General features: G+C 40.6%; 1 protein-coding gene across 2 annotated transcripts; it reads left to right on the top strand.

Moving 5' to 3' along the window:
* Positions 1–745: 745 nt before the first annotated feature.
* Positions 746–23,336, top strand: aox6 (aldehyde oxidase 6). Of its 2 annotated transcripts, XM_037761416.1 has the most exons (35): positions 746–875; positions 7,029–7,086; positions 7,212–7,308; positions 8,557–8,665; positions 9,319–9,445; positions 9,920–9,981; positions 10,725–10,802; positions 11,119–11,199; positions 11,488–11,632; positions 12,495–12,587; positions 12,727–12,878; positions 13,026–13,119; positions 13,220–13,329; positions 13,875–14,059; positions 14,267–14,429; positions 14,568–14,645; positions 14,782–14,951; positions 15,038–15,164; positions 15,525–15,647; positions 16,061–16,157; positions 16,239–16,363; positions 16,545–16,678; positions 17,540–17,627; positions 17,773–17,859; positions 17,936–18,127; positions 18,301–18,528; positions 19,229–19,324; positions 19,980–20,108; positions 20,218–20,292; positions 20,397–20,449; positions 20,526–20,640; positions 20,731–20,796; positions 21,889–22,077; positions 22,203–22,370; positions 22,515–23,336. In XM_037761416.1, the coding sequence occupies exons 1-35, from the start codon at positions 819–821 to the stop codon at positions 22,563–22,565; spliced, it is 4,002 nt and encodes a 1,333-aa protein (XP_037617344.1). In that variant the 5' UTR covers positions 746–818; the 3' UTR covers positions 22,566–23,336. The 2 variants fall into 2 exon arrangements, with proteins under 2 accessions (XP_037617344.1, XP_037617345.1); XM_037761417.1 differs by lacking the exon at positions 7,212–7,308 and having other exon boundaries at positions 792–875.
* Positions 23,337–24,138: the final 802 nt, after the last annotated feature.

Below are 24,138 nucleotides of genomic sequence, written 5' to 3'. Positions count from 1 at the left end.
TCATAAATTTAGGAGAAAAAAAGTCGTAATATTACAAGAATAAAGTCGTAACTTTACGAGAAAAAAGTCGTAATATTACGAGAATAAAGTCGTAACTTTACAAGAAAAAAAAGTTGTAATATTAGGAAAAGATATTAACAGCAACCAACAAAGCGGGCGGGAGGACAATGCAGTTTCTTGCACAATCTTTTGACGATCCTGATTCTTATGATAATGTGGGGCTGATGTGCCAAAAGATGAAGTTACTTGGTTATTTGTGAAACCTAAACTAAAGTATAAAATCACAAGGTGCTCCACGTTCCTCATTTTCACACTATTTCCCCTCTAAAATAACAAGTAAAACTTATGACTTTTTTCTCGTAAAATTACTACTTTATTCTCGTAATATTGCAACTTTTTTGTCGTAAAGTTATGACTTTATTCTCGTAATAATACAAAGTTACGACTTTATTCTCGTAATTTTATGACTGTTTTTCTCGTAGATTTATGACTTTATTCTCATAATATTACGACTTTTATTCTCTTAAAACGTATGACTTTATTCTCGTAATAATACAACTTTTTTCTCGTAAAATTCCGACTTTAGACTCATAATTTTACAACTTTTTTTCTCGTAAATGTATGACTTTATTCCCGAAATCTCAGATTTATTTTCTCAATGTGGCCCTAATACTGGCCCTAATAGTTCAGTATTGGTGACCTGATTTTAAAGCCTCGATTGGTTTATTTTGACAGTCTTGATGGGCGGAAATCCTGTAGTTGCAGACTGACTTCATCTTTCCTGTTGACAGATCAGAGTCGTCTCTTGCACTGGAAAGATGTCTGCAGACAAAGAAGAAGGGGATATTCTGTGCTTCTTTATCAACGGGAAAAAGGTACGTTTAGCATCAAGTGAAGTCTTAAACAGTTGATCTTGTCTCAGCTGGTTTCAGCTGTCAGACAGGAGTTGTTTTTGTTCTCTATCGTCCGACACAGATGTCTGTTTGAAAGCTGCAACTAATAAGAGTTTTACTTTAGAACAATAGACTCCAACTGTGCACCAGTTTGTGCATCACACCTGTAACAGTACCTGAACAGCTACAACTGTGCACCAGTTTGTGCATCACACCTGTAACAGTACCTGAACAGCTACAACTGTGCACCAGTTTGTGCGTCACACCTCTGACAGTACCTGAACAGCTACAACTGTGCACCAGTTTGTGCGTCACACCTCTGACAGTACCTGAACAGCTACAACTGTGCACCAGTTTGTGCGTCACACCTCTGACAGTACCTGAACAGCTACAACTGTGCACCAGTTTGTGCATCACACCTGTAACAGTACCTGAACAGCTGAACTAAGAGCTCTACTTTAGAACAATAGACTACAGCTGTGCACCAGTTTGTGCATCACACCTGTAACAGTACCTGAACAGCTGAACTAAGAGCTCTACTTTAGAACAATAGACTACAGCTGTGCACCAGTCTGTGCATCACACCTGTAACAGTACCTGAACAGCTGAACTAAGAGCTCTACTTTAGAACAATAGACTACAGCTGTGCACCAGTCTGTGCATCACACCTGTAACAGTACCTGAACAGCTAAACTTGACACATAGTATGTTTTGAGGGGAAAAGTGCAGAAGCAATAAAGGTAGTTGGACATTACGTAACTCTTTGAAGTCTGTCAATCAGTAGCTGGTGTGCTAATGTGCTTTGTATTGTCCTTCAATTTTTTTTAAGTGTTAGTGTATATATTATTTAAATAAATAAATGACTCAATAAATAAATAAATATGTTATTAAATATAGCAAAAATAATATTAAAAATAAATGTAGCCGTGAATTAATTAGAATTGAATATGTTTGGGGAAATAAATAAGGGGTGAAATGCAAAGGGAAAATCGTGCATAAATAAATAAATACACACATTTAAAGATAAATATAAAATAATAATAATAATAATAATAAAATGAAGAAAAAAAAATAAATAGATGAAAAAATATGCAAAAATAAATAAATACATTTAATAAAAATAAATACATAAATAAAGGTAGTTGGAAATTATGAAACTCTTTGCAGTCTATCAATCAGTACTTGGTGTGCTAATGTGCTTTGCATTTAGTAACAGGATAAGCAACTAAAAAGGTCAAGCAGATAAATTGTACGTGGTAGTAAGGCAGCTTTATTTTGTATAGCACATTTCAACAACAGGGCAATTCAAAGTGCTTTACAGAAACATTCAAGAACATTGCGACAAAATGCAAAAGAACATTAAGAAATAATTAAAACAGTTATAAAAACATAAAAACATTAAAACATTAAAGATTAGAAAATAAAAACAAGCTAAAAATAAAAGCTAGGATAGAAGCTAAAATTGCATAAAACTCAAAAGAGTAAAAGTTATAGTGCAGTGTCAGAATGAAAGGCACCCGCAAACAGGAAAGTTTTAAGCTTTGTTTTAAAAGAAGTGAGAGTTGGAGCGGTCCTGCAGGTTTCTGGGAGCTTGTTCCAGATATTTGGTGCATAAAAACTGAATGCTGCTTCTGCATGTTTAGTTCTGACTCTGGGGACACTAAGCAGACCTGATCCAGATGACCTGAGAGGTCTGGATGGTTCATAACACAGCAGAAGATCAGAAATGTATTTTGGCCCTAAACCATTTAGTGCTTTGTAAACCAGCAGCAGTATTTTGAAATCAATTCTCTGAGAGACAGGCAGCCAGTGTAGAGACTTCAGAACTGGACTGATGTGATCCACTTTCTTGGTCTTAGTGAGGACTCTAGCAGCAGCGTTCTGAATCAGCTGCAGCTGTCTGATCGATTTTTTAGGAAGACCGGTAAAGACGCCGTTACAGTAGTCAAGTCGGCTGAAGATAAATGCATGTACTAGTTTTTCCAAATCCTGCTGAGACATCAGTCCTCTAATTCTTCTTATATTCTTCAGGTGATAGAAGGCTGTCTTTGTAATTGTCTTAATATGGCTGTTAAAGCTCAGGTCTGAGTCCATGACTACACCAAGGTTTCTGGCTTGGTCTGAGCTTTTTAACATCACAGATTGTAGGTGAGCACTAACCTTTAATCTTTCTTTTTTGGCTCCAAAAACTACAACCTCAGTTTTGTCTTTGTTCAGCTGAAGAAAATTCTGGCACATCCAATTATTGACTTGTTCAATGCACTCACTCAGTGCTTGTATTGGACTGTAGTCTCCTGGTGATAGAGTTATGTAAATTTGTGTGTCGTCTGCATAGTTATGGTAATTTATTTTGTTGTTCTCAAAAATCTGACCCAGTGGGAGCATGTAGATGTTAAACAAAAGAGGCCCCAAGATGGAGCCTTGGGGAACTCCGCATGTGATTTTGTTCAGCTCAGATTTGCAATTACCTATAGACACAAAGAAGTCCCTGTCTTTTAGGTAGGATTTAAACCAGCTGAGTGCTATGCCAGAAATACCCACCCAGTTTTCCAGTCGGTCTAGTAATATATTATGGTCAACCGTGTCGAATGCAGCACTGAGATCCAGTAAAACTAAAACCGTAGTTCTACCACTGTCTGTGTTCAATCGGATGTCATTGAAGACCTTAACAAGAGCAGTCTCAGTGCAGTGGTTTCGTCGAAAACCTGACTGGAAGACATCAAAAGAGTTGTTTAGTGCCAGAAAGCTATTTAATTTTTGAAAAACTGTTTTTTCAATTATTTTAGACAAGAATGGAAGATTTGATATCGGTCTGTAATTATTTACTATTGATGAGTCCAGATTGTTCTTTTTGAGGAGTGGTTTGATGACAGCAGTTTTCAGGGCCTGTGGGAACACTCCTGAAACAAGAGATGCATTAACAATCTGTAAAAGCTCTGAGACCATACAATCTGATACTTTTTTGAAAAGGCCTGTTGGCAGAATGTCAAGGCAGCATGAGGAGGATTTTAGATGTTGTATGATTTCCTCCAGGTATGTCTGATTTATTGGATAAAACTGTGTCATGGTATTTGCACCAGGTTTAAGTGGACGCAGGGGAAACAAACATCCTGTACCTGCTATGGAGGAAGTGACTGCTTGTCTGATTTTGTGAATTTTTTCTGTAAAAAAGGAAGCAAATTCATTGCAGGCCCTGGAGGATAAAAGTTCAGAGGCTACTGACACAGGAGGGTTTGTTAGCCTGTCGACAGTAGCAAACAGGGCACGTGCATTGTTATTGTTTTTGGTGATGATGTCAGAGAAGAAGGACCGCCTTGCATTTTTCAGTTCTGAATTATAAATGCAAAGTCTCTCTTTATAGATGTCATAATGAACTTGTAGATTTGTTTTCCTCCACTGGCGTTCAGCTTTTCGACACTCTCTTTTTTCATTTCTTACCAACATGGTATTTCTCCATGGAGATTTTTTCTTACCAGAGACAATCTTCACCGTGGTGGGTGCAATGGTATCAATAACACTTGTCATTTTAGAATTGAAATTATCTACAAGCTCATTGACAGAGGTCCAGGGGAGGGTGGGTGTGGAAGAGAAAGCCTGAACAAATTGATCACTGGTATTTTCAGTGATATACCTTTTTGTGATTACCTCTGTCTTATCATTCCTGTGCACAGGAAGAGTACTCTCAAAGAATACACATGAATGATCAGACAGAGCAACATCCATCACTACAACCTTGGAAATGTTCAGGCCCTTTGATATGATTAAGTCCAAAGTGTGTCCCCTATTGTGTGTGGGCTCTGTCACATGCTGACTCATTCCATAGTTATCAAGAACCTGACACAGTTCTTTGGCCCCTCTGTCCTGTTGGTTGTCAACATGGATGTTAAAATCACCAACAATGACTACACAGTCAAAGTCAACACAAATTACAGACAGCAGTTCAGTAAAATCATCAAAAAAGTTTGCACAGTATTTAGGTGGCCTGTAGATATTGAGAAACAAAGCTCGAGAAGAGGAGTTCAGCTGAAGAGCGACATATTCAAAAGAAGCAAAATGTCCATAAGATATCTGTTTGCATTGGAGAGAATCATTAAACAATATGGCAACTCCACCTCCTTTCTTATGCATTCTAGCTTCGCTCATAAAACTAAAGTTGGGAGGAGTTGACTCGATAAGAACAGCTGCACTGTTATTTTGGTCTAACCAAGTTTCAGTTAAAAACATAAAATCAAGCTTGTGCTCAATAATAAAATCATTGATTAAAAAACTTTTTCCTGCCAAAGACCTGACGTTTAACAGGGCTAGCTTTAATGTGCTAGAAGCATTATTATTATTTTTTGGGACATGGTTTGGCTGGCAAGGAATCAATGCTAAATTTGATAAATTAGCACAATCAGTAAAAATCTTCCTGTTTCTTTGCAGATTCACCATTCTTTTTCTACTACTTATTAGAACTGAGATAGAAGAAGCTCTCATCACACAGGGCCCCAGCTTTTCCTGGAAACAGTCACGTGTATCATTAGCCTTGAAGCCTGGACCCAGCACATATCAATCTGTGCTTGCAACATTTTGTAAAGGAACATCCTTATCAGACTGCGGAGACAGAGGCTGATTCCATTGTGGAGGGGATGGAGGTGGTATGTGTCGTGCTTGTGGAGATAGTGCCAAAGTTGTTCGAGGTCGACCTCGTGGGGGGATCATGGGAGAGAAAATGGGTGTAGGGCGGGGAGTAAGTTTAGTTCCAGCATTGACCAGCTCCTTCATGTGGTCAGTGAACTCCAAGAGGGGGGAGGAGGGAGAAAGGGTGATAAGCGAGGATGAGGACGCCTCCTCTTGTCTCTGCTGTATCCCAGGGCTGGCTTGTGGTGGGGGGTGAAATGATTCTCCTTGAGGTCCCCTGGCACATTGTGTTGTGTCTTCCTCCAGTGGTGATTCCTCTTGTCTCGCGTCCTTGGCAGAGGGAACAGATGAATGACGCAGTAAGTAGAATAGGTTGGAGTTGAACAATTTTACTCCTGACTTGTTTAGGCAGAGTCCATCTGCCTTGAAGAGATGTCTGCGGTCCCAAAAAAAAAGTTAAAATTGTCAATAAAATGCACTGAGTGGGATTTGCATGCTGTTGAAAGCCATGTGTTCAGTCCCAGCAACCTGCTGAATCTCTCGACTCCTCTTCTGATTGGCGGCAGGGGTCCACTGATAAACACCTGAGCATTCACAGAGCTGACCGTGTTTAGCAGACCAGTAAAGTCCCGTTTCAGCACTTCAGACTGTTGCTGTTGTAGTACATATACATATATATATTTTAAATCATACCGAACCATGTTGTCATATTTAAGTGATTTCATAAAAAAATAAGATATCAGGTTATCAGCTATAACTTTAGATCTGGGAGGAGATTGTGACAAAGAAATGCCTTCCTGTCCTCAAATGGCTCCAGCTCAGAGGAAAAAATGTGGGAAGAAGATTCAACATGACATAGTACGAAGGAGTATAGGGTCACATTGAGGGGAAAAAAATATAATTATCTAATATTATATATAATATTACGAGAATAAAGGCATAACTTTACGAGAAAAAAGTCGTAATATTACGAGAATAAGCCTTGAATTAATTAGAATTAAATATGTTTTGGGAAATAAATATGGGGGGAAATGCAAAGGGAAAATCGTTCATCAATAAATAAATACGTAAATAAATACTTACATTTAAAGATACATATAAAATAATAAAACAATTTTGCAAATATTAATAAATAGATAAAAAATGAATGCAAAAATAAATTTAAAATGTAATAAAGATAAATACATAAATAAATCAAAGGAAAAATTAAACAGAAGAGTAAATAAATAAAGAAGCAAATTAAAACAGAAATATCAATTTATGTCGCATTTTTTTCAATTAATTAATTGCTACATATTTATTTTTAATATGATTTTTGCTTCATTTAATGACATATTTATTTATTTATCGAGTCATTTATTTATTTATTCATTTATTTTTTATGTTCGCAGTTTCCGTCCTCCATATTAAAAAACACTAACGAGCGTGGAAAGAATCTAATTTTCACTTCATGAAAGTACTAACCCAACGGAGGTAGAGGAAAGTCATGAAATGTTTCTCTTTCTGTTAAAACAGGTAACGGAGAACCATGCGGACCCTGAAACCATGCTGTTGTCCTTTCTCAGAGAGAAACGTATCCTTAAGATCAGCTTCAAATCCACCGTCACAAATGTTGTTTCATGATTGAATTTGATGTTGATGTGAGCGCCACCTACAGGTTTCAACACCCCCTGGTTACTTCCTTGACTGTGACGTCAGTGAGGTTAACTGGAACCAAGTATGGCTGCGGTGGCGGAGGATGCGGGGCGTGCACGGTCATGTTGTCACGCCTCCAACCGGCCACCAAAACCATCATGTATCCTTTATGATAAACCACATGACCCTACTGCTTGTATGTAGATGTTCCGATACCATTTTTTCCTTCCCAATACCGATTCCGATACTAGCGTAATTAAAGAAAAAAGTTAATAAAATAGTTATTATTGTTGGATTTTCCCATGTGAAATATTGCCAAATGGCTCACATTTTCCTTGCTCTGACTACCATTACAGTTACACTCTCCACTAGTTCTTCTTCGCTGCTCTAAATCGGTAGTTGCCAGTGGCAGCCATGATACATCCCAGGAGACAGTTCTTTGAGCACAGTCAAAGAGTATTGAGGCAAAGAGATGAAACTCCAGTGTTTTTTTAACAACAGCTGCTGCCGCCATTTTGGACTGAAAACGTTTATTATATTTATTATATTTTATTGTGCAACACAGGGTATTTCGGTAGAATATGACAATAGAAATAATATTGTTTTACTTTTGTACGGCACTTTGTAGGCCGACGTTTTACTGCCGTCCGGTAGACGCTTTCAGTCCAAAATGGCGGAAGCGTGGCTCTGCTGCTGGGCGCTGATGTTGCAATGGAACGAACAACTAACTTTCACTTCTTGGCAATATGGGTTCTTTGGCATAGTGAAGGCTACCGTTTTGGAGCAGCGTAGAAGAATTGATTTCCGGTTAAACAAGTTTTTTTTTCTGGGTTATTAAATGATGGTATCGGATCGGTGCATAGACTGGCATACTCACAATACACACATTTTTGGTAGTATCGGACGCATTTCCGATACTGGTATTGGTATCGGAACAACACTACAAAATTCTTCTACTAGTGTTTCTGATTAAAGCTGCAGCCAAACTGTACCATATCGAAGGAGTCTGCTAAACTCCCACCAATGTCAGTATTTGTTACAGCTGGGTGCAACATAGACCGGAAAATCAGTTTATTCAGCCATGAACATGGTTGGATGAATTCCAAAATACCAAACACTGTCGCAATTTTATGAACTAAATCTGATTTTTAGAAAACAAGAGGGAGTTTGAATGTAATCTGTTTCTCTGCATAAGTGGTTTGGACATCCACAGATAAGAGTTAACAGGATTTCTGTGGTGGCTGATGGTAATTTCCATTCCTGAAAGTAACTGTAGCAGTACCACCAGTAGCACAGTCACAGTATCAGTAGTAGTATAATCAAGGAGGACAGAAGTACACTGAAATGTTTTCTGCAGGATATAAAGTGTCAGATCCATCAGCACAGTTTCCCCTCACCGTACCATCAGACATTACTCAGCCAGCGCCTGCCTCCTGCCGATCTGCCAGCTTCACGGAGCCGCCGTCACCACAGTGGAGGGCGTCGGCAGCACCAAGACCAGGATCCATCCTGTGCAGGTCAGTAGAGAGCATCTCCTTTGTTTTCACCTGTTCTCACTGAATCCAGCTCAAATGTTTAAAAATGTTGTTTTCTTGAAGAGATTACTGACAGCAGCTGACACTATTTCATAGATTGTATTTTTTTTTAAGTGGAGTTGTATGAGGTACTTATCTATAGTCAGTGTATTACCTACAGTAACGCTCCCAGTTTGGAGAAACAGACAGGAGTACCAGTATGGGAGCATAGCAATGTCCCAGACTCTATTGACAAAAACAGTAATTTGACCTCGTAGAACACGGGAGATGCTGATCTACCGCTGCCTCGATCAGTTAGTTTGTTTGTGCTATTGTGTGTCTTAAAGGGTTAGTTCAGATTCACCAAAGTTAAACAAACTACAAACAAACTAACCAATCAAGGCAGCAGTAGACCAGCAAGGTAAAATTACAGTTTTTGTCAAAGGAGTCTAGATATAAAGGGTTGTCTGACAGCAAGGTAAAGTGGTGAAAATATTGTAAATATAACATACACTTGAACTTATATAGATTTTTTTTAAGTAGCTAAAAATCAGTTTTTCTGCTGCCCCCGTCCACAGCAGTACATCGCTCTGCTCCTGTGCTGGTACTCATGTCTGTTTCTCCAAATCTCTAAACTGTGGATGCTGTGTTTGCAGGAGCGAATAGCGAAGGCTCATGGCTCCCAGTGTGGCTTCTGCACTCCAGGGATGGTGATGTCCATGTACACCCTGCTGAGGAACAAGCCTCAGCCCACCATGGAGGACATCACACTGGCTCTAGCTGGTTTGTTTTTTTCTGAAATCTATTATATCTATCTGCGATATGGTTCCAAGATACGTAAAAACGAGAAGTAAGAAATGTCTATGTGAAAAAAGATGAATGTGCACTTTTTTTCTGTTGTGTTGTGCTTTTTTGTGTTTTAATTTCAATTCAACGTATTTTTATACAGCGTCAAATAATAACAGAAGTTATCTCGAGACGCTTTTTATATAGAGCAGATCTAGACCATACTCTATAGTTTAGAGACCCAACAAGAGATCCCACCAAGAGCATCACATTGGAATGCGCTGTGGACAATGTGCATGTAACACAAATTATTTGCAATGCAGCAGTGCCTTATTCCAGTCATAGTTCACTTATTCATATGCATGTGAACACAGCGATTATTAACTGAGTCTTGCACGTTGTCCTTACACACAGTTTCACAAATCTGATTTGCACCGAGTCCTCTCCTCATTGTGTGTTGTTGCTTTTCAGGTAATCTGTGTCGGTGTACTGGATATCGCCCCATCGTTGACGGCTGCAAGACCTTCTGTCAGGTACACAATCAATATAAGTTAAATAATTCATGAATAATCAACGATAAGATTGGTTTACGACCGACTATAACTTAGTCTGTTCGTAGAACTGGTTGTTGTCACAATGCATGAGCTTCAGATCGTTGTGAGACTGAGACTCTTTGTGAGCATGACCATGTGGTAATGCAATCGATCTTTCGGAGGTTGCGCTGGGCTCAGTTTTAAAGCTAGAGTGAAGGCATCATACTGGCCTCAGGTGAAACTAGAAAACCAAAGGAATCCATTGGTCAAAGTTAACGTGATAATAACGTGTTAACACAAATTCATTTTTAATGCCACTAATTTCTTTGTCGCATTAACGCAACTTGCCATTTTTAGGTTGTAGCGGACTCAGTTTAAAGCTACTTTTATAGAAGATTCTAGCATCATATGAAACTATAAAACCTGATGAATCCATTGGAACCAACCACGTCATACTAGCTTGTTGAGAAGGAGGACAGTACAGTCTGACAGGACAGTCCACCCTGAGAACAGGGGGCCCCGTCCCTCCCTGCAGGGCTGTGCAGTGTGCGCACTGCAGCCGAGGAACAGCGCTCGGCGATGGCCAGCCAGCCCACCTGTTGAGAAGTGTAATTATGAAACTGTGGCAGGACAAATTAGACAATGGCAATGACAAATACAACAGAAAAGGCCTCAACAGTGCTGAATCCTTTTGGTCCGATGATTAAAAAAATAATGATAATTGCTGCAATCAATCCCAACAGGAAGCCAAGTGCTGCCAAGCCAATGGAGCTGGAGACTGTTGCCTCAACGGAGAGGAAAAGACTGATGAACCAGAGCATGTGAGCATTATTTTTCCTTTTTCTAAAGTCATTGTTTTGCTTTTGTGTATTGTTGTCCTTTGTCTTCTCTTTAACCTTTTCTATCTTATGACTTCTTCTTTTCCTCTGCTCTTATTAACCTTATCTTTCCTCTCTGTGCCTTTCTTCCCTTATCTTTTGTTGTCATCTAAGAGACAGATATCCGCCACACCCTCCTCAGACATTTTGAGATTTCACCTTTTATTTCACTTCACACAGCATTCCTATAATCATGCCATGGTCAGTCTCATTTCGATGCTTGTTTTCCACCTCTTCATCCACTCATAATGTGCTCCAGGAAAAGCCACAGTTGTTTGACAAAGAAGAATTTCTTCCACTGGACCCGACACAGGAGCTCATCTTCCCCCCTGAACTGATTGTAAGTCAAGATGTTGTTTCATGCCACAAGAAGTTAATATTTTACACCCTCGGAACACTTTATCAACTCACATGGTGTCATTTGAGGTCTTGTGTATCAGCTGGCTCACTGCCAAAGCTCTCTAAGCTGCTAGTATTGACGTTGTTTATTGTTCAAAGTGAATTATGTAAACGAACTGCGCTGAATTCTGATTATACTCATGTTGCATGAGTATCTGCTGATGAATTATCGATGCTAAAAAGTTCTTTTAATAGTAATTGCAATATTAAAATGTCACTTTCTCCACAGCTGATGGCAGAAACAGCGAACCCAAAGACACTCACCTTTCATGGGGAGAGGATGAGCTGGGTGTCCCCCATCTCCCTGGAGGAGCTGGTCCAGCTCAAAACCAGAAACCCTCAAGCTCCGCTGGTCATGGGAAACACCAACATAGGTCAGCGGTAAAGCTTTTACAGAGAAACAGGCCAGAGTCACTTCATTAACTAGTATTATTATTTATAGGAAATAATTTGGTGCCATCGATTCGAAGACAACTTACAACTCAAATGTTTCATGATTTTCACAGTGGCAATTGTGAAAAGAGGTGTTCTTAAAGAGGCTGTTATCATGAGGGAAGGTTTTGGAAGATGCCTCTGGCTTTTTTTTTTGTTATTTTCATTGTATGGCTTATGGCAATAATCAGGTTTAATTCCAAACTAGAAAAGGGGGATTTCTGTTTTCACAGAAGGGTGACAAAACAAACCTTTAAACAAAAGTCTTGAGTCTTTTTTAAAACTCTCAGGGTTTTTTTTAGGTCCTCAGTTGACGAAATGCCTTTGTAGACTGGATCTTGTGTGGTAAACAGGGTTGTCAATCGATTCAAATATTTAATCGTGATTAATCGCATGAATGTCCATAGTTAATCGCAAATTAATCACACATTTTTTTACTAATGTACCTTAAAGGGAGATTCGTCAAGTATTTAATACTTTTATCAACATGGGAGTGGACAAATATGCTGCTTTATGCCTGCATGTATATATTTATTTATTATTGGAAATCAATTAACAACACAAAACAATGACAGATATTGTCGTTTGAAAATGGCCAGTTTTTCCTCACCAAAATGTAGTGTAAGTTTAGAGCGTTATTTAGCCTCCTTTGCTAGTATGACATGAGAAAGAAATTGACAAAGAAATGAATGCCATTAAAATGATAACTTTGACAGCTCTAGTGGTGAAATAATGTGTTCTGCAGATATATTATTATCCTAGTTGTCCCAGTTTAACTAAACTCTGGTCTGCTTTGTGTTGAAGGTCCAGAAATAAAGTTCAAAGGCATCCTGCATCCGCTGATAATATCTCCAACCAGAATTCTGGAGCTGTTTGAGGTCACTCAGACACCTCAGGGTGGGTAATACAAAACATTTCCGGTTGTCATTGACAACCTCAAGGATGGAGGTTCATGAAACTCAGCAGACTAGTAGGAAAAGAAAAGTACAGCATCAAAGTTGCAGCTTTGTTGGTTAACAAACTGGCTCCTCTGCAGGTGTTTGGGTGGGCGCGGGCTGCAGTCTTACTGAGGTTCGGTCTCTTTTGGAGAAGCTAGTTCCTCAGTTTCCGGAGGAGAAGACCGAACTGTTCAGAGCCCTGAGCCAACAGCTGGGGAACTTGGGAAGCCAGCAGATCCGTAACGTGGCCGTAAGTACACTTAACTAATATATATTAAACCAAAGATGCTTGACACAAGATGTTTGAAATATCAGTCCATAGATTTACAGGAATTTAGATGAAGTCCTACAAAAAAATCATTTGAATGTGTGTTTATTCTTGCTTTTGCATATTTAGTCTCTTGGGGGCAACATCATGAGTGCGTACCCAAACTCAGACCTGAACCCTGTTTTGGCTGCAGGGAACTGCAAAGTGAGCGTGATTTCAAACAGTAAGTTGCTGTTGAGACTGTAGAAAAACGCAGATTCATGCCAGAGGTGTTGACTCTTTTTCACTCGTGATTAACAAGCGGTTCTGTCTAAATCTGTCAGGAGGAAGACGAGAGGTTCCTCTGAATCAAGACTTCTTTGTGAGCTTTGGAAAAACCATCCTGAGGCCAGAAGAGATTGTTGTTTCTGTCTTCATTCCCTTCTCCAGAAAGGTACCAGTATTCTTTCTGAGAGTACTCCCCTTTACACTTTATTATGGTCTTTACTTTTAGTCCCAGGAACTACTTCTCAAGGATCTAAAAGGTTTCTTCAACCCACTAAAGACTTGCGTAGATTAGGCAAATGAGTCTGCTGACGTATGAAAAAGCCACATTACATGTGACGAGGGCTGCTGGTGGTCACCGCAGTAAACACACTCTGCAGCCTGCAGCTTAGTGTGCCCGCCTGTTTCATCTAAAAAAACACATTAGAAAAAAATAAACGACAGCGCCCATGATATTAACTGCTGCATATTGTATATTCACTGATGCACTTTGGATGTAATGAATGAAATGCAGAGGAGGAGAATGAAACTAAAGTTCCTGTGGTGGAATCAAGGCTTTATTCCACGTGCACACACACGTATTCTTCCCCAGCTTCTTATTTTTATTCCAAACAAAGCAAAATACACCATTTCCTGTGTGGTGTGCATTTGTTTAGACCAGCTGATGAAATGTAAAACATGTCTGTAGGTGAAACCACATTGTCTGTCCTGCAGGGGGAGTTTGTTCGAGCTTTCCGCCAGGCTCCGAGGAAGGAGAGCTCCTTCTCCACAGTGACGACCGGGATGAGAGTGTTTTTCTCAGAGGGCTCCAGGGTGGTTCAGGATGTCAGTATTTACTACGGAGGAATGGGACCGACCACTGTTAATGCCACCAAAACATGCGCAGCTATCATCACAAGGTCGGAGCCATGTTCCTTCCTCCTCACCAACCTCTTCTGTCCCTTCTTTTCTTTCTTTTTTTGGCCATTTGCTCTTGTCCTGTTTGATGTTTCTTCTGTCCACTTGTTCTCTAACTCTTGGTAAACTGAAAACAGAAAGCATCATGATTTTCAGTAAAGACAAAAATAAAAGAAACCATGCATGACCCGAGAGAGTGTTTCCTTCAGGCCTTGGGATGATGAGACCCTCAGCCGGGCCTATGACGTCCTCCTGGATGAGTTTGTCCTCCCTCCGTCGGCTCCTGGAGGAAAAGTGGAGTTTCGTCGCTCTGTGACTCTCAGCTTCCTCTTCAAATTCAACCTGGAGCTCCTGCAGAAACTTATAGAAATGGTAGGACGGGAATGATAACAAACATTGCATTGTTTTATTTGCCTCAAATTTAAATTTTCACCTGACACCTAATGAGATGTAACATGGTAGATCCTGCAAGATATTTATACCAGACTTACAAAGAGTTTCTGTGTCCAGAATGTGATTAAAGATGAGCTTCCTGAGAAGATCCAAACTTTACCCAGAGAGATCCAACCCAGCCTGCAGGAGTTCCAGGTCAGAAAATATCATTTTCACACTGTAAAATACTTCAAAACTCTTTCATACTTAGCAGTAAACTAGACTGTGATTCCTTTCGCCCACCCCCACTTACAGTAAATATACCTTACTGCTTCCTCTTCTTCTTCTTCAGCATGTGTCAAAGGACCAGAGCGACCAGGACCCTGTGGGGCGTCCCATCATGCATCGCTCTGCCATCAGCCAGGCCACAGGTGAAGCCGTGTACTGTGACGACATCCCCAGAACAGACGGGGAGCTCTTCCTGGCTCTGGTCACCAGCTCTCGAGCACACGCTAAGATCACGTAAGGAGAAGGGAGGATGATCTCTGACTTTAAAGCGTTTGGTTTTTACGACACTTCTCGTTTTAAATGTTTCTGTTATCCAACAGAGGGCTGGATGTGAGCGAGGCTCTGCAGCTTCCTGGTGTTGTCGATGTCATCACGGCCAAAGATATTCCTGGCCAGAAAGTTCGCACAATGAGTGGTTATGATGAGGAGCTGTTTGCAGAGACCGAGGTAGAGTATGAGTGTGTGCACATTTCTTTTTTAATGGTGTGTGTGTGTGTGTGTACAGTATATGTATAAAGAACAGCTCTGAACTGGCTTTTTAAGTCAACTAGAGTTCCAAAAGGAAGGAGGAATATATAATAAAATGTACATTTTGCATTAATGCACTAAATAAATTAGTGGCGTTAATTTGAATTTGCGTTAACGCGTTAACTTTGACAGCCCTAGTTTAAACTTTCTAGAATTGGAGCTGAATAATATGGAGAATATGATAAGAGTATATGTTACTAATATAGAAAAAAATATGTTACAAGGCTCACCTTGTTTATTATCTACAGTATAATTGTCTCCCTTGCTGTTTTTCTGCAGGTGAGCTGCGTCGGTCAGATGTTATGTGCGGTGGTCGCTGATACGAGGGCGCACGCCAGACGAGGAGCAGCAGCCGTGAAGGTCGGCTACGAAGACCTGCCTGACCCGGTTTTTACCCAAGAGGTCTGTGGATCCAGCTGTTACTGTCATCAAACAAATCCAACACAAGACGCTGTTGTTCTGTGCATCTACTGTCATCAAACAAATCCAACACAAGACGCTGTTGTTCTGTGCATCTACTGTCATCAAACAAATCCAACACAAGACGCTGTTGTTCTGTGCATCAAATGTGGTTTTGTGCATCATTTTAACCTGACATATTTATTAACTTTAATTACTTGCAGCAGACGAGGAATGTGCTTTAAAAGTTTGAACCTATAGAGAGCAGTGCAGCACTACATTTCTGCTCTTTCTCTTCAGTGTGGATTCACTCTTTAAATACCCTCTTGCTTTACTATACACACTTCTTTCGGGTAAAAGGCGCATGAGTTTACATGATGGCTTGTTATTGTGTTTGTTGTTTCTCACTGTGACAGGAAGCTATTGAGAAGTCGTCTTTCTTTGAGCCTCGGAGGAGGATTGAGAGAGGAAATGCGGCTGAAGCCTTTGAAAGTGTTGATCAGGTTCATGAAGGTAAAAGTGTTTTAGTAGAACGACATGCATGTACTGAAAATAATGACAGGAAGTGTTTTTACCTCTTAATTGTTACCACAGGAGAGTTTCGAATGGGTGGCCAGGAGCATTTCTACATGGAGACCCAGAGCATGCTGGTTGTTCCTGTTGGTGAGGAGACGGAGTTCAACGCTTACGTCTCCACTCAGGCGCCGACAATAATTCAGGTTCACAGATATTTTGATTAGCTCTGTAAATGTGTTCTTTCTTTTTCAATTATTTGATAAAAAGAGAGACTGGTACTTACTAGTTGGTAATGTATTCATCATTTTTTAGACTGATTATTATAAAATGTCGCTAAAAGAGAATTCAGAGGTTGTTTGCTTTGTCTCAATTTCCTGACTGCAGGACGCAATAGCGGAGACGTTGGGCATCCCGTCCAACAGAGTCACCTGTCACGTCAAAAGGATAGGTGGAGCTTTCGGCGGAAAGGTCGTTAAAACTGCGATACTGGCTTCTATTACCTCTTTGGCTGCATGGAAGTAAGGCCCTGTTCACAACTGGCATTAACATGCGTCTTGGGTGATCCGATCAGAATCAGACAGCTCTAAGTACGTCAGTTCACGCCTGGCATTAGAATAGGTCTTCCACATGAATGACCACTTGCGATAGGATCTCACTCACCCACTCTATATGCAAATAAACATGTACATCATTTCCGTTTGCAAAGACCAAATGTGTTGTTGTTTTTAACCGAAAGTAGGCAGCGATGCACTTCCTGTGCCTTGTCTGCTGAGATAAAAACAACACAGACTGGGTCTATATTCCAGGCAAACCAAATCGCACAAGATTTTTGAAATCACAGAAATGAATGAAATGCTGAAATATAAGCCAACTGTATATTTAAAAAAAAGTTGCCTGACACCCCTTAAAATCGAAAAGGCCTTGCGGCCCCCTGTGAAGCTTTGGCGACCCGTAGTGGAGGGGTTGGGAACCAGTGAACTAGAGAAAAATGAGAGACGCGGCTTTGATGACGTATTTTCCTGTTACGTCCTTTTCGGGGATGCATCAGGACGCTAAAGCATTTACACTACAAAAGATATGTGGTCAAATACATCCCAGACCAATGCGGCAAGTGGTTTGAGTGATCGGATCACAATGCGTCTCGGTGGTCGTGTCCACTTGTGATCCGATTATCCACGACGCATTTTAAAATCAAATTGAATTTGCTTCATGACTCAACAACAACAACAAACTGGATCAGAAATTTCTTTTCAATTTCAGAAATCTTCAGTGAATACAGAAAACATTAACACTAAACAAAAGTGTGTATTCAACTAATCAAAGAAAGGCTGGAAAGGTCTTGAATTCTTCTTTTTCTTTATATAATTGTTTCTGTTCAGGACCAGTCGTGCAGTCCGCTGTGTCCTGGAGCGAGGAGAGGACATGTTGATCACAGGAGGACGTCACCCTATCCTGGCAAAATACAAAGTACAACAACACACTCAAAACAAATGTTTAAATCCGACTTCGGGGTTCGAGGCTCCCCAAGGGGTCCCAAGATAAATCTGACAGCTTATAACATTATTCAAGTGATGAAAAGATGTTAAGAAATCATGATTGTTGTTTGTTTCAGGTGGGTTTCATGAATGATGGAAGGATCATGGCTGCAGATATCCAGTACTACACCAATGCTGGCAACGCTGTCGATGAATCTATTCTGGTTGGTCAAAGCTTGTTTATTAAGTTATAAAGAGAAAAAAATGCATCATATAATCATAATTTTCTTCCTCTTGCAGGTAGTAGAAAAAATCCTGCTTCACTTTGACAACGCCTACAACATCCCCAACCTAAGAGGCCATGCTGCCGCCTGCAAGACCAACCTGCCCTCCAACACGGCCTTCAGGGGCTTCGGCGTGCCCCAGAGCATCGTGGTCGTGGAGAACATGATCAACGACGTGGCCATGCTGCTGGGACGCCCTGCAGACCAGGTCATATTCCACGCCATACGCTTGATGTTATTCATCCTGTGAAAGTGTGTATGATAAAAAAATATGTACAATTTCCCAAAAACTAGAGGTAGCGGACAGACACTGGTCAATATCTTTCTTTTAACAGAAGACCAGTAACAGCACAGAATTACTGATTGCAAATTCTTTGTCAGATTCGGGAGATCAACATGTACAAGGGGCCGTCAGTCACCCACTACAAGTTTGAGTTCAGCCCTGAGAACATGCTGCGCTGCTGGGAGGAATGTAAGGTCAAATCTGACTACAGCGCCCGCCGCAGAGCTGCCGACCAGTTTAACCAGCAGAACCGCTGGAAGAAGAGGGGGATGTCCATCATCCCCATTAAATACGGGATCGCATTTGCAGAGGGCTTCTTAAATCAGGTCTGTGGGATTCAGTTCAGTCTTTCTCAACTTTTTGTGTCATGCACTGTTATGGTTTTTGTGGTTGTTACGATATTTTCCCACCTATACTGACTTCAGTATGTCAGCAATGTACTGCTGTGGACAGGAGCAGCAGCAAAACAGATTATAGACACCTAAAAAAATCAGTATTAGTTTAAGTGTACGCTATATTTAGAATATTTTCACCGGTTTACCTCGCCGTCAGACAGCCCTTTCTGACGGGGAACTGAACTCTCTTCAAATCCACCAGACTCCTTTGACAAAAACAGTAATTTTAAGTTGCTGGTCTACTGCTGCCACGATCATTTAGTTTGTTTGTGTTATTTGGTGTTTTAAAGGGTTAGTTTGGATTTGAAAGTCACACAATAACACAAAAAAACTAACCGATTATAGTAGATTCTGCGAGGTAAAATTTGTTTTTGTCAAGGGAGTCTGGTGGATTTGAAGAGAGCATAGATAACGCCTTTAGTTCCCCGTCAGAAAGGGCTGTCTGACGGCGAGATAAAGCGGTGAAAATATTTTAAATATAGCGTACACTATCCCTTTAATGTTATAGTCTATTGCTGCTCAAACAAAAAAGGTCACAAATTTCCACAGATACTGAAATAAGCTTTATCTTTTCTCTCTGTTCATCATCTGCTTTTTTTAATTGACTGCGATGGTGATTGTGTGCTTGCAGGCTGCAGCTCTGGTCCACATCTATAAAGACGGCTCTGTTCTGGTCTCTCATGGTGGGACGGAGATGGGTCAGGGACTCCACACTAAAATCCAACAGGTACTGTGACAAAGCAGCAAGTCACCACTGGCCTCCACACTACATCACAGACTCTTAAACCTACTTTATCTGTAAATTAAATCCCTCACCTTTTATTTGGGCATGTCTGTAAAGGGGAGAGTCGTGGGTACCCATAGAACCCATTTACATTCACATATCTGTAGGTCAGAGGTCAAGGGACCCCTTTGAAAATGGTCATGGCAGTTTTTCCTCGCCAAAATTTAGCGCAAGTTTTGATCATTATTTATCCTCCTTGCTGACAAGCTAGTATGACATGGTTGGTACCGATGGATTCGTCAGTTTTTCCTAGTTTCATATGACACCAGTACCTTCATTCTAGCTTTAAAACTAAGCCCGCTACAACCTCCGAAAGATCGTCGGTAAGAGGTTAATTAAAAATCGCAATTTGCGTTAATCAAATTAATGGCGTTAAAACAAACTTGCGTTAACATGTTATTATCACGTTAATTTTGACAGCCCTAGTCTAAATGTATCACAAGAAAAAAATACACGTGTTTTAATTTAGACATTTAGTTTAGTGACATTCCTTCACAGGTTTTCTGGATAAAATTCAAATGCGATTTGAAACGAAAATAAAGAAGATAGCTGGTGCTATCGTTTCAGCTCCGGGTTTGTTTCCTGTTTGCTCTAATAGGTGGCGAGTCGGGAGCTTCATATCCTGCCCTCTAAGATCTACATCAGTGAAACCAGCACCAACACTGTTCCCAACACCTGCCCCTCTGCTGCCTCCTTCGGTACTGACGCCAACGGCATGGCGGTCAAGGTAAAGTCCACTTCCTGCATTATCTGTTGGTTCTTGTTAAGCAACAATAAGCCATTCTGTATCACCACTGTGTAATATTATATAATAATTAAGTGTTTCTTTCATTCAGAATGCCTGCCAGACTCTGTACCAGCGACTGGAGCCAATCAGGCAGAAGGACCCCAAGGGATCATGGGAGAGTTGGGTATGATTTGATAAGAAGGGAAAACATGAATTATTGGGGATTGCTGTGGGAAACTTTGGAATTTACAGCCTTTTAATGAAAATATCTCTTTAATTTGTACTCAGGTCAACGCAGCATTTTTTGAGAAAATCAGTTTATCCGCCACTGGATTCTACAGGTACAACAGAAACCAACTTAGTCTGATTTAATGTGTTTATTTACTGTGACAGTAACAGCTTCCTGTGTGTCCTCAGAGGTCCAGACCTTTACATGGACTGGGACAAGATGGAGGGGCAACCTTACGCCTACTTTACGTACGGAGTGTGTTGCTGTGAGGTGGAGCTGGATTCCCTCACAGGAGACTACAGGGTCAGAACTGAACCGCTTCAGATTCATCAGATCGTAACAGGGAGTGGCATCCTCAGAATTTGAAAGAACTTTATTGGTTTTGTCTTGTAGACGGTGAGGACAGACATTGTGGTTGACATCGGTAGAAGTCTGAACCCCTCAATGGACATCGGCCAGGTGAGTGACCTGTGTGTTTCATTAAAGGGAATGTAAGAATCAGAAATGTCTCGTTAACAGAGACACCCGTGGCCGTTAAGTCGTCAGTCAGTGTCCTGTTGCTCGCGCTTGTGCTCGCACTACGGACACACACGAGACTGAACGTGACATACCGTTAGCAACCGTAGCAGCTGAAACCACACATCACTATATATTTCACATGCTTGGCAGTAAGCCGCCCAAATGAAGGTCCCTCCATGAATCGATGTTGATCTTAGTGTTAACTTTTCCTGCTTCAACCTCCCGACCGTGGTCAGAAGACACAGGGGAGACACCGTAGTTTTGGTCTCCTGGGCCGGAGTGGATAACGTTACTCGCTCCGGAGTTAACCCCCGTCACTCCACTTCCACTGTACATTCATTTGATATTCTCAGAGCTAAACTAACTCTCTTCTGCTCCGCTGCTGGCTCGTTTTCTCACACACTCGCAGCCGCTCTCTCTGTCTTGCTTCACCACTTACTTCCCACGTGCACACACACTCTTCGCACTGGCTCTGTTATTCTCCCACAGCACAAGTTTTCCTCCGACATCGGTCACATTCCTGTTTTGCAAAACGGGCTTCACTACATATTGGGGGGGGTTTTGTGCTTCCGCGGAGTTTGTGTTGGAGTCTGAGTTGTGATGGGGGCTGGTCGTTTGTTGGCGCACAGGCACACAGGTCTGGGTTCTTAACATAAAAAGCAGTCTACAGGCCGATAGAGGAAACCAATAAAATCAAGGAAGGTCTCATTTTTAGGTTATGCTACAACCTATTCACACATTGGCATAAAAAAACGATTTATACGTGTAAAACATTACATACAGTCCCTTTAAGTTTCTAGGTAGATACTCTGTTTTGGTAATACCTCGCTACAACAGAACTCCTGCAGCGAGCATCGTCCTCCTGCCTCCCCCACATACCACAGTTTCACAAATGTTACACACTGTCTCCTTTAAAAGCTCATCTAAATGATAAGTTGTACCGTCTCTGAGCACTGTTCTACTTTTCACCTCCATCTATCTTCCTTTCCTTCCTCCTCCCTTCCTTTCTTCTCTCCTCCCTCCTTCTCTCAGATTGAAGGAGCGTTCATGCAGGGTTTGGGTCTCTACACTCTGGAGGAGTTGAAGTTTTCCCCGTCTGGGCTCCTGTACACTCGAGGTCCGTCTCAGTACAAGATCCCTGCGGTCTGCGACGTGCCGCTTCGTTTCAACGTTTATCTGCTGTCAGACTCCTTCAACCCCCACGCCATCTACTCCTCAAAGGTCAGAGGTGGTCATGTACATATGTACACCTACATTTTCTTTATTATTTGTTACTTTCTTTGTTTCTGTCTCAGTCTCCCTTGTTTTATGTAACAAGTAATGTTGTGGATTATTTGGCTCTGCAGGGTATTGGAGAACCGGTCGTCTTCCTGGGCAGTTCAGTGTTCTTCGCCATCAAAGACGCGGTGGCTGCAGCCCGCTCAGAGTCCGGTTTAGTCGGCCCGTTTTCCCTGGACAGCCCTGCGACACCAGAGAGGGCCTGTCTGGCTTGTGCCTCCCCGTTCACTCAGAAGGTGAAAAATACTGGTGTTCTTACACAGTAAATATAGTGGTTTGTATTTACCCTGTATCAGCACCATTCACTGTGGATTTTGCCAATAGTTGACATTTCTATTTACTTTTTTTTTTATTTGTTTCTTGTTTTATTTTGTTCCCAGATTCCAGCCAGCAAACCGGGATCTTTCAAACCGTGGGCCTTAAACATCTGAAACTAAATCTGTGTTTTTTTTGTTTTCTTGTTTGATCAAACTAAGCTTAAGCTAAACTGACTGTGATGAGCTAAAGCTAAACTGACTGATTGTAACTGCCAATAATGAAGTAATACAGTAGAGCTGCACTATTATGAACAAAATTATAATTTTGATCAATATTGAGATCACGATTATTCATTGATTTCTTGCACTTTCATATTTAAATAAACAGAGCACTGCTTTCACTTCCATGTTGTGCTACAGTCCTTCTAATCTACATCTCTTTGCATCAAAATAAGACTTAACAAGTAAAAACAAAACAAGTATAACATACAGTATATTACTCTTCTACTCTGGACTGCAGCCACAACACTCAGTAAGTTTAGGCTGTGGCTGTAGTGTGCGCTCGCAGCAGCATGACGGCTCCCCAAAAGTGAAGCCGACACATTTCCATCGCCCTTTGGTGGCTGGCTGTTAGTTCAGGAAGCGCTTGATTTGAAATGCAGCAGAGTTTTCTGTGAGCGGAGCACTGATTTTAAAAGTATATATCGCTGTCGATCATGTTTATTAAATTGTGGGAAGCCAAAATCGTGATTAAAATCAGATTAATTGTGCAGTCCTATAATACAGTTATACTCTATAAACTGTCTTTACGTGGACATTTTTACAAACAAATTCAACTTTTGACTGAATTAATATTGCACATGTATTCTCATTTTTATTACATAACTTTTTTGCTCTTATCCTACAGTATCACTAAATCAATAAAAGAAGAATACATTAAATAAACCCAGTGTTTCCTCTATACTCATTCAGTACACACAACCACAGAACCACAAAGAACTGAAGTGTCACAGTACAGCCACACCAGGCAGTCCATAATTGTTTCTGAACTAACGCAGATTTGTCTTCTTGTGATGAGCATTTTTAACCGAAAGGATGCCTTTTCTATAAATTTAGTGCAGACAGTGTGCAGGAATTTGTGACATTCTTTTCCATGACTTGACACCATGAACTACTGGCCTAGCTTTGTACACCAAACTAAATAAAAAATTGAGGAGATTAAATTGTGCTTTATGCAGCTTTGTATTGGCAGGTCACATGTTTTCTTTTCTTCTAGCTGATAAATCAATCAGTTCCAGTTCCTTCTGTAAGGGCAACTATATGCAACAGCTCATCATCTAATTCAGGGGTCTACAACCTGCGGCTCCGGAGCCACATGCGGCTCTTCAGCCCTTCTCCAGTGGCTCCCTATGGCTTTTTAAAAATGGAAATGAATAGCTGTTTTTTGTTTACATTTTAATTTTTATTTATCATTGTTGTAGGTCTATGGTACGACGGTACGACATAGAGGAAAAAAAAAAATCGGAGATATCGAGAATAAAGTCATAATATAACGAGAAAAAAGTCGTAATATTGAGAAAATAAGTCAAAGGTTTATGAGAAAAAAAGTTATAATATTATGAGAACAAAGTCATAATATTATAAAGTAGTAATTTGTAATCTTTTTCTTTTTTTCTTTTTTTCTCGTAAGGTTATGACTTTATTCTCGTAATATTACGACTTTTTTTCTCGTTTAGTTATGACTTAA

This window comes from Sebastes umbrosus, chromosome 24, assembly GCF_015220745.1.
Source record: "Sebastes umbrosus isolate fSebUmb1 chromosome 24, fSebUmb1.pri, whole genome shotgun sequence".
Classification (NCBI taxonomy): Eukaryota; Metazoa; Chordata; class Actinopteri; order Perciformes; family Sebastidae; genus Sebastes; species Sebastes umbrosus.
Note: the sequence above shows the minus strand (reverse complement) of the source record. Positions and strands in the feature narration are given on the sequence as shown.